We start from the raw sequence: 10,711 nt of genomic DNA, 5'->3' as shown, positions 1-10,711 counted from the left end.
GCTTCCATCCTCCGTGCCCCCCAGACCCCATGCGTCCTTAGGCCACTGCTGGCAGAAAGCACTGCTCTGGGCCAGCAGGACCCTAGGGAAGCTCTGTGATGGTTATCAGGCCCGCACCCCCACTTGACCCCTAGGCCAGTTGAAAGACAGGGAACACCTGCCGCTCTGCTCAGCTTGAGGCCCGGCCCCTGACCCACGGGCTCCCCCCTCTCGTGCTGGCTCCTCGCAGTCTGGGTGTGCCTCACAGGCCCCTTCGCATGTTGACGGGCAGGCTGGCCTTCCTGACTCTCCAGTTCCCTATCCTTTCCCCAACCGGGGTGATAGGGAGGGGTCCTCGATTCAGACAAAACGCCAGGCAGTCACAAGAGAGCATCAGAAATGCTGTTTATTTCTCGGCCGCCCCGGGCTGGCTAGCCTCTGTGGAGGGGCAGGCTACAGATGCATACTTGGAGAGAGAGGCGGGACAGGTGTCCGGGGTGGAGGGGCACAGAGCGGGAGAAGTTGAAGGCCGTCCTGGATCCTCCAGTCCTGTCTGAGATGAGGGCACAGATTCCCGAGCCCCCAAACCATCAGAGAATGCCAAGAGGCAGCAGGAGCTTAAGCAGGTCACCAAGAGCCCAGAGCCATGCCAGCCACTGCCCCTAGACCCTAGTCCTCTCTCCTACGCCCTGTCTGCTTCGGGCCACCTCCCCGCCAAGCCCCCAGCCCCAGCCCCGGGGCCCCAGCCTTTGCCAGCTCTTTGGTCCCAGCGCCCGGAATTCCATCAGTGAGGCTTCACCCGGTCGGTCAGGCATGGCCCTGCTGGCAGGCCGCCCCGCTCGGGGAGCATGGGCAGTGTGGTTAGCAGCAAACAGCACCGTAGACGGTGAGTACGGAATCAAATTCGGTTCTAGTCCCTAGCTTTGAGCAAGTTTACAAGTTGGGGGTGGTGAGCGTTCCAGGAGAGACGAGAAGGGAGGTAGGAAGACGTGGAGGCCCCCACGCAGGCCTTGGGAGTTGCCATCCTCAGGCCCCTCGGCACAGTGTCGGGGTGGGTGGGGGCGGGAATCAGGGAGGCCTTGGGGTTGCTCCAGCCGGCCCAGGGCAGGGCGGGTGGGGGGAGGCTAGAAGGAAGTGAGGAGGACGAGGAGGAGGCTCTGGCCTAGGAGGAGCAGGCCCGGGGGCTGCTGCCCAGGGACCCCTTCTCCTGCTGCTGCAGCCTCAGGCGCCCCGGCGCGGCTGAGGTAGATGATGACAACAGTTGTCCTCCGGGCCTGAGGGCTGCACCTCGTTGTCAACCGTGTAGCAGCCCTTCCCCTCGGCCGCTTTGCCGTGGAACCTGCGCCCCAGCACATCCTCGCCACCCTCGCCCGGTGTGGCCAGGGCCACGTTCACCGAGCTCTCCGCGCTGCCCAGCTCGTTGGTGGCCAGGCAGCTGTAGGTGCCCTCCTCCGGCTTGCCAAAGTCAGGGATGAGCAGGCTGCCGTTGGCAAAGGCCTGGAAGCGCGGCCGGCTGCTGGCCGCAGGGGCGCCGGGCAGGGCGCGCCCGTCGGCACCCACGTTGGGGCTGGCGATCTCCACGGTGCCGCCGGGCGTCTGGATGTGCCAGTGGAGCTGGGGTGCCGGCTGCCCATCCACGTCGCAGTGCAGGGCCAGCACGAAGCCAGGCCGCAGCTCAGCCCCGTCCTGGCTGGGCTGGTAGGTGAGCTGCACCGAGGGCGCCGAGCAGGGCAGCGGCAGCAGGCGGCTCAGCGGTGTGCCCTTGAGCACGTGGGGCGAGGTGCAAGTGATGTTGTCCTGCTCCGGGATGGACACAGCCGCGGTCAGGGCCCAGGTCTTGAACCACACGATGCCGCAGGTGCAGTCGAAGGGGTTGTCGTTGATCTGCAGGTGGGACAGCGCGGTGAGCGGCGTGAAGATGCCCTCGGCCAGCGTGTGCAGGCGGTTGTGGTTGAGCTGCAGGGAGCGCAGGGCACGCAGGCTGCGGAAGGCGTCCCGGGGGATGAAGGTCAGCTCGTTGCTGTCCATCTTGAGCAACTGGAGGGCACTGAGGTTGTGCAGGTCGCTCCAGGCGAAGTCAGAGAGGAGGTTGTGGCTGAGGTCCAGGCTCTTGAGGTGGCCCAGAGGGGCCAGGGCGCCGGCGGCCACCGCGCGGATCTCGTTGTGCGCCAGCCACAGCGACTGCAGCAGGGGCACCTCTCTGAAGGCCCCCTCTGGCAGGCTCGGCAGCCTGTTGGCTGACAGGCTCAGCGTGGTCACATTGGCCGGGAAGCCGGGTGGCACAGCCTCCAGGTCACGGTAGGCGCAGTCCGCGATCTGGAAGCCGTACTTCTCTCCGCAGTCGCAGGGCTCGGGGCAGGCCCGCACCAGGCCCAGGAGGAGCGCCCAGCACAGCAGCCTCAGCTCCGGCATCCTACCTCCTGCAGAGAAGGACATGCCGCCAAGGTGACCCGAAGGACCCGTGCGAGGTGCTCGGCCCTCTCGGGACCCCAGCCAGCCAGAGCTCTTCCCCATCGGAAGGCCCTGCCCCCCAGAAATCCAGCTAAGCCCCAACACCACCTAGCCCGCAGGCCATTCTACAGAAGGGGACACCGAGACCCAGAGAAGGGCCAGGACTTGCCCGAGGTCATGCAGCCAGGAGAGGCGAAGACGGACCCCAGCTCCTCCTCCAAGCAGAGAGCTCTCCCTGCCTCGCCCGCTCCCCAGCTCCGAGCTGACTTTATGACTTGAAATCCGCTCTCAGCGGCCCCCTCCCCCAGCACTCCGGGAACCTCCCTCCTGCCCTCCCACATCCTGGCCACCGCCCCTCCCACCAGAGCCCCCCATAGGTATGCTTTGCCCCGGCCCAGACAAGGCCCCTTGTGCAGTGCACGCTGCCCCCATCCACCCCGTCCACCCCCTCCCGTCCTACAGGCTCTGACCACAGCAGACACCAAACCCTTTCTACGGAGTCAGACCCGTGGCCTGTTCTGTTCAAGCTGCAGGGGCAGCTGCCTAAATAAACCCCCGCCAGGACCTCTCCGCTGGCTTGGGCGAGGCCAGTGGCTCAGCCCAAGCGCTGTTGGGGTTTCCGGGGATGCGGTTGCTGGCGGGGCAGACGCCCGGTGCACAGATCCAAACAAGGGATCATCCCCAGCACCCCGACCCAACGGGGAAGCACCGGGCCGTCCAGCTCCGGGGCCCAGCAGGCCTCCCGCCTTCCAGCTGGCTTACCTTCAAACTAGTCTTTCCTAGCCAAGTGGACGACTGTCTTCTACGGTGGAACCAAAGAGCAACAAAGGACCGAGTTGGCCCCGGGGAGGCCGCAGGGCCACGGGTGCCCGAGGGAGGACAGGAGGCCGCGGCAGGGGCAGCCCGTCCCGCCCCAACCGTGCCCGCCCTTCCCCAGACAGGGTGCCTGGGGCCTCGCCGAGAGGAGGCTGCAGGAAGGGAGCCCAGGCGGCCCGGACACTCCCTCCTTCTAGCAAAACAACTGCTGCTCTGCAGCAGCGAGGACCCGTGTTTCATAAGTGACACCAGAAACTTGAGAGGGAAAAGATGCCAATTTTTTTTTTCTTTTTTTTCCCTCTCTCTCACTCACTTTTAGCAGCTTCAACTTCCTTAAAGACACAGCACTAGCTGGACAGGACCCAGGAGAAGATGGGGCTAGAAGACTTTTTACGGAGCGAAGCATAAGAATGAGTCTCCTGGAAGGCGGGACACTCTGAACCCCACTTCGAATAAGAGAATGCGCGGGGTTGCGGGGGGCGGGGGGGTCTGGGCCAGGCTGGGGCCGGAGAAGTGCTTGTGTAGGCACACGTGTGTGACATTTCTGTGTGGGGGTGAGTTTGTATGTTTGTGCGGAACGGAGGCGTGAGACCATGTGTGTGAATCTGTGTGTTTGGGAAACGTTTGAACGTGTGTTTGCGTAGGCGTGAGACTGTGCCTTTGTGCGCCGTCTCCGCGTTTGTCCCGGTGTGTGCGAGTCTGTGTGTGGATGGGGGGTGTGTCTGCGTGTAGAAGTGTGGGTCTTTGTGTCCACGTGTCTGTGTGGGTGATGGTGTGTCTCAATGAGAAGCTGAGAAGGCCAAAGTGTGTGAAAAACCTGCCAGGCTCCCACACCTCAGTAAGAAGCCAAAATGTTAGTCCCATTTTTGTGAGAAAACACAGCTTCCTTGTCTGTGTCAGGCCTGCCTGCTGGCTCCGAGGAGAGGCTGCTGGAGACACAGTTGTCCGGGGAGTCCCCGGGCGCCCAGGGGCCAAGCTGGGCTCCCTGCTGTGCCGGGAGGGGCAGGGTCGGGGAAGCAGGCAGAGGGGTGACGAGGCTCCCAACCCTGTGGCCCAAAACTCAGGACAGGGACGGGTCAGCCTCCAGTTTCCCCGGCCAGGAATCTGGGATACCCAGGCTCACAGAGACAGTTTGTTACCCAGGATGGCCCACCTGACAGGCCGGGGTGAGGCTGAGGGTCTCACTCCTTCCAGAATATTCTCTCTGTGTCCTCCCACGGTGCTTGAAATGCCACCGCTGGTGCTGGATGTCTGTGGAGGCGGCTCTGCTCTCTGGGCTCCACTGTCCCAACGCTAGCTGTGTGTGGAAGGGACATATGCCTCCAGGGTGAGGGCATCCGACCTCTTCCTCCGAAAAGGAGGGCTCAGAGGAATAGGAACGGGGAGGAGAAGGTGGCCCAGAACAAGAGAGCCTCAAGAGAAGCCAGACGGTGGGAGAGCCCCCGAAAAGCAATTTGTAGACTGGATCCTTTTATCCTCCACACCTTAAGCCTGCTCACGTCCCCTCAGCCCCCTCGTCCCCCAACCTTCCTTTTCCTTCCATCTGTATACCGGACTGAATCCTGCTCAGGACTCAACTTACCGTCCTGGCAGGGCCAAAGACAGTGTCCTCTTTGGTCAAAAGCATCCCCGGGGGAGCCCTCGTCGCAGTTCATCACCACCCCCACCCCCCATTCCCATCGCCAAGCGAGGCTGCAGAAGTCCGGGCAAGGACAGTATACCCCCTGCAAAACCCCGCAGTCTGATCCTGAGAAGGTTCTGGCAGTCTGAGTTCTGTCCCACTGCGGGTGAAGCCTTGTCTGGCATCGTCGTTGTTGCGCTGGGCAAGTGGGGAGAAAGCCCTGAGCTCGGTGGCTCCGCTGGAGGCTGGAAGCGCGACACCCAGAGTCCATCACGCTGCAAAGGAGAACTCAGCAACCTCCATACCAGTCACGGAGGGTTTCCTGGTGGAAGGGGCTTCCCTGTGCTTCTGTGCAGCCCCTACACCACCTGGCTCACACGAGGGCCGTGCCACCTCCAAGGTGCTCTGAGGAGCTCACGGTCTCCACCCGGCCCAGAGTGTGAAGATCCTCCGCAGCCCGCAGACCCCTGCTGTGGCGGGCACCTGCCCCCATTTCAGGCTTCCGTCAAACATCTCATCAGAGCAGCGCCTTCTGAGCCCGCCAAAACTAAAGCAGGCTCGCCCATTAATTGTCCTCATGGGCCTCCCTGGTTTTTCTTTTCTTTCTTTTTTCTTTTTTTTTTTTCCCCTAGTTTTTCTTGAGAGAGGGAGGCTTGTTTTTAGTTTTATTTATTTATCTTTTTAATACTTATCACCATTTCATTTCCCCACTCTCCTTGAGCTGGGTAAATCTCTCAGTATGAGTAAACACATGCGGTCCTCTGTCAGCTTTGCCTTGGAGGATCCCCCCTGAGGCCTCTGACTCTCCTACCCAGTGCACCTGAAGGGTGGCCGGGCCGCAGGCACAGCGGGTGGCCCACCTCCATTGCTTGGGGGTCCGGGGGTCCGTTACTCAGCTCTCGGGGCCTGGACCTCTTGCTTCCTGATCCCACTCTCACTTTGGCAGAACCCACCCTCCAACGCCTCGCAGAAAAGGTGCATGGGAGGGGTGTTGGGAGAGCCGCCTGTCTGGAGACTCTGGTGCCGCCCCTCCCCCCACCCAGTGATAGTTGGGCTGGGGATAGAACTCCAGCTGGAGCTCTGCACCCCAGAACTTTGCTGGACGCCCTCCCTTTAAAGCCGATGCTTTGCTGGTGCTTACAGGGCTGGTGTGGGGGCTGCACCGCTGCTGGGGCGTCGATTCTGTGCGGGCCACCTGGGCTTTGTCTTTCTGGCAGCCCGTAGGACCCGCTGTATCTCCGGCTTCTGATAATCCACCGTGTTGTTCTCCAGCTCCGGGAAAGCCTGTGGTTTCCTGACCTCCCCTGTCTCTGTTCTCTCTGGAACCCCAGGTAGCCAGGTGTCTTGCTTCCTGGAGGGACCCCTCACTTCCTCGTCTCTCCCCTCCTTCGTCACCTCTGTGTATCTTCCTGTCGCTGTTTCGGGGAGGTCTCCCCTGTGTCACCATTCCACCCTTCTCATAGAGTGGTACATAAATTTTTAATTTCAGAGATTCCTTTTTATTTGCTGAATGTTCTCCTTAAATTTTTTTTTTTTTATGATAGTCACAGAGAGAGAGAGAGAGAGGCAGAGACACAGGCAGAGGGAGAAGCAGGCTCCATGCACCGGGAGCCTGATGTGGGATTCGATCCCGGGTCTCCAGGATCGCGCCCTGGGCCAAAGGCAGGCGCCAAACCACTGCGCCACCCAGGGATCCCTGAATGTTCTCTTTAAAACATGCTGTACCCTGTTCTTGTTTCAGGGATACTTTATTTCTGCAAAGATAGTAATAGCTCTCTCTCTTTTTTTTCTGTTCAGGCTTCCTTCTGTCTGCACTGCCTGTTTCCTTGTTGGCTGGCTGGTTTGGGACTCTGTCTCTCCTGTGAGAGCTCTCCTCAGTTAATTCACTCGGCAGAAATGTTTTCCCATGTGTTTAATGTGAGAGCCCTCCGCAAGAGAGAAAGCCTGTTGAAGGCAGACGTCTTATCCTCCCGGTTGCTGGTAATCCCGGGCACAGAGATGTTTAATAACTATTTCTTGACTTGATGAATGGGTGAATGGGGTGGCCATCAAATGCCAGAAATGATACTGTAGAGGTCACTTTCTCTACCTCCTCGTTTAGGGAGAGGCACTCAGGGTCCAGCCTGGGACAGGGCTGTGCCTGGGGTCACACGGTGCCTTAGGACAGGGCATTTTAAGAATATTTCACACAATGTGGGAGAGCCACACTCTTGGGTGGTTGAGTATGTCAGCAGCCTTCCTGAAGGAGGGGAGCCCTTGAACCCCCATTCCCCATCATGAAGGCCTGATGACAGCTGAACACTAGTCTGCCCTCAGAACCTCACTGTGGAACGGCCAGGGGGTGCTAAAGGCAGAAAAAGTAACAGGGAGCCGCCTACCCAGGCAGAACTGGGTCCACACACATTGGGCACTGACAGCTCTTGCCCACTGTCCAGGGTGTAGTCATGCCCCACCTCCACCAGGAAGGCCAATAGCACAAGGGCAAGGGCCACCATGGCCAAGTGGGCCTTAGCCAAACCCATCTGACCCTCCAAGATGCTTCACAGTGGGTCACACAAGAGCACCCCTGTAGACCTGAGGGGTGGTGGTGCAGCTCCCAGTTGTTCATACACCTTCAAGGATGCGGGCTTATTATGTCCTAGGGAGCCCCTTGCATCTCCCCATGGCTGTCAGAGGCTTAAAGTTCTTCCTGAAAAGCCCGTCCCATAGGAGATAACATGATTGATTAGGCAGGAGACAAGCCTGAGGTTGGCTCCCCTACCTCCTCCTGGGCTACCATCTCCTCTGTCCCTGCCTCCTCTGAGCTGGCCTCAGGGCCCCAAGCCTGGAGAGCCCTTCTCAGACCCCGCCATCCCTCCACCCCCCTGGGTCCTCAGTAGCCCCGCAGCCGTGGAAGGCAGAACTGGGGGGCACAGGGTTGGGAGTCCTTCCTTCCCACCCCAGCCCTGCCTCTTGCAGACCTCACTAGTTATCAGAGAGTGACCAGCTGTCTCAGTTTGCCTAGGATTGAGGCGTGTTCTGCGATGACAGACTCTTGGCACTAAAATCCTGACAGTCTCTGGCATGACTGGTCACCGAGAGGGGGCAGTTCTCACTTGTTCCCACAGGGATTTTCTCTCCTGTGCCCCGTTGTGCACCCTGTGCCCTCGGCAGAGGCCAGCCCCTCCTCCTCCCATTTGTCTGCCCCCTCCCAGGGCGCTGCTGCCTCTGCTGTGAGCCTGCATCCCCTCACCCCCAGGAAGCCTCGCTCCTGCTTACCAGAGGCTGCTGGCCGGGCCACTCCAGCTTTTCCTGGAAAGTTAAAACAGATCCCAAAGAGACAGAGAAAACAGAGGGAGAAGGACAGAGCCCCACAGACAGAGAGGCCTGGAGACACTGAGACGCAGAGATGGGGGCGAGAAAGCAGAGGTGCGGGCACGGCTAGGGCTGGACCTGAGGCAGGGAGAAGGTGCGAGATGCAGACGGGGGTGGGGATAGAGGGTGCGGCGGGCCTGGAGTCGGCTCCGGGCCGGAAGGGCCCGTGGGTGCCTGCTGCGCTGGGGGCCGGGGTCAGCACGCTGCCCGGCAGGGCCGGGTCCACCCCAGCAGCCCCCCGCCGCCCTGCTTAGGTGGGCGGAAGCTCAGCAGCTCCAGGCAGAAGGGGTTGCAGCTCCCCGGGGCTCTCCTGGGAGGGAGAGGCCTGCGCCCTTGACTAGCCGAGGCCGTGGGGGGAAGTCTGCGTGGGCTGTGGGTGCATGTGCATGCGTGTGCTTGCGGAGGGCATCGAGGTCCACCCACACCACCAGCTCACGGGATTCGAGAAAGTCCCTTCCTTTTCCGGGCCTTGGTTTCTCTGTCCTGTGTGCGAGTTGGACGAGAAGATCTAATGTCCTAGAGCCCTGATATGTTTATTTTTTTTAAGATTTTATTTATTTATTCATGAGACACACAGAGAGAAGCAGAGACACAGGCAGAGGGAGAAGCAGGCTCCATGCAGGGAGCCCGAAGAGGGACTCGATCCCGGGACCCCAGGATCATGCCCTGAGCCGAAGGCAGATGCTCAACCCCTGAGCTGCCCAGGTGACCTGAGCCCTGAAATTCTAATGAACGATGAGTCTGCACGCGCGCGTGTGTGTGTGTGTGTGTGTGTGTGAGTGAGTGTGTGTGTGTGTCCACATGCAATCAATCCTACTCATGCACATGAGAGCCTTGCCGGGTTTGCGTATGTGATGGTGAGTGTCGCTCACGTGTGGGTCCAGGGGCGGAGAGTGCATGAGCTCACGAGTGCACCTGGTGGGACCTTCTCCCCTGCATCCTCTGCCGCCCAGAGGCCCAGCCGGGGCAGAGGCGGCCTGGCCCCAAGCTGACCCCCAGCAGATGCCTCACTCCCACCCATTCCCTTTCCCGCTCTCCCCCTTCCTCTCCGCACACCCCTCCCTGTCACACAGATGTGAGGCTCACAGTTCCCCCCACCTTGGAAACCTGGATGTGCCTCAGTGGTCTGCCCCTGGCTCCGTCTCCAGCCTCATCGCTGCCCAGCTCCCAGTGTCCGGCCCACCCTTCAGCTGCTCCCACCTTGGGGTCATCCCTGTTGCTCTTCTCTCGAACTAGACTCTGTCCCTGTGTATTCGAAGAGTTCCGTCTCTCTTGTCTTTGGAGCCTTTGTTCAAATGCCAGCTTCCTGGAAGGGCCTTCCTGGACCAGCTTATTAAAAAAAAAAAAAAAAAGGCCTGGTCAGTCTCGGTCTCCCTCTCCCAAAGAAAGATCTACCACGGACATATCTGGGAGTGTTTGTCGTCCATCCTCCCAATCTGAGAGTGAGCTCCATGTGGGTGGGCACTTGGTTCTGAGTAAGTGCTCAATAAATTGCTGTTGAAAGGATGGATGAAGAATGGCCTTGGTGCATCCAGCAGGAAGCCTCTGCCCCCCGGCCGTCCGCCTCCCGCCGGGGGAACCACCACCTCCTCCCTTCTGTGTGGCCCTGACCTCCCTCTCCCTGGCCCCTCTCCAGCCTGTATTTCTGGTCCTCCTCCCGGCACCATCCTTGCTGCCCTCTCCTGACCTTCCCCTAGTCTGTGGAGCCGTTTTTAGCAGCAGCACTAACTGGGGCATATTTCATGAGAATTATTTTTGTTCTTCCCCAGGCTGATCCCACAATTTCCAGGAATCCAGACCTTGGCCATAGCCCAGGGCACAGAGCAGATTCCAGTTTTCCACCCCCGCCCCTCCCAAAGGCTGGGGGTAGGATGGGGAGCGGCATGAATGAGAGTGTTTGAATTGAGGTTCTATGACACTGGGACAGAGTTACAGGGTCGGGATTCCAGGCCCTACGTTAGCTGTGGGGCACTGGGCCTGAGCCGAGGACCATCTGGTAGCCTGAAAGACCAGGACTGGATGTGGGTGCAGGTGTGGGGGGTGAGGGTGGGGTGGTGTAACCCCGTGGGTGAAGTGGGGCCTGGGGTGTGGAATGGGAGGGTGGCAGTGCCCCTGTGGCCCGTAGCGAAAGTGGAAGTGAAGCAGTGGGCAGAGGGCTAGAGAGCGATGCAGTGAGAGCCCAGAGGAGAAATGGGGAGACAGGGCGGGGGGCGGGGGGGAAGGAGGCAGAGACTGAGCCATGAAGAGAACAGGAGTGGCAGAGGCTGGGGACAGCGGGGAGCAAGGCTGAGCCTTTCACTGACAGCATAGGCATCTGACACAGCGGTCACTGCTTCTCATCAACAGGCAGGCCGCAGCGAGGCTTCCCTGTCACACTGCTCCCCGCTACCAACCAGCAAGAGGCTGCAGACAGGGACCCTGGCTTTCCCACCCCTGAGGGCCTTGACTAGGGGTTCAGGTGCGAGCCCCACCTAGAGACAGAGGCATGGG

The 10,711-nt window shown here is 60.4% G+C and overlaps 1 protein-coding gene across 1 annotated transcript; it reads right to left on the bottom strand.

Annotated features, from left to right (window-relative positions):
* Positions 1-367: 367 nt before the first annotated feature.
* ISLR (immunoglobulin superfamily containing leucine rich repeat) lies at positions 368-2,751 on the bottom strand. Its single transcript, XM_025472204.3, is given in 3 exon segments — positions 368-1,238; positions 1,240-2,399; positions 2,600-2,751. Coding segments are annotated over 3 exon segments (1,305 nt in total). The 5' UTR covers positions 2,610-2,751; the 3' UTR covers positions 368-1,103.
* Between the last annotated feature and the right edge of the window lie 7,960 nt (positions 2,752-10,711).

The sequence above is a fragment of the Canis lupus genome, chromosome 30, assembly GCF_003254725.2.
Source record: "Canis lupus dingo isolate Sandy chromosome 30, ASM325472v2, whole genome shotgun sequence".
NCBI classification, from domain to species: domain Eukaryota; kingdom Metazoa; phylum Chordata; class Mammalia; order Carnivora; family Canidae; genus Canis; species Canis lupus.
The sequence above is the reverse complement of the archived record's forward strand: the minus strand, read 5'-3'. Positions and strand labels throughout refer to the sequence as shown.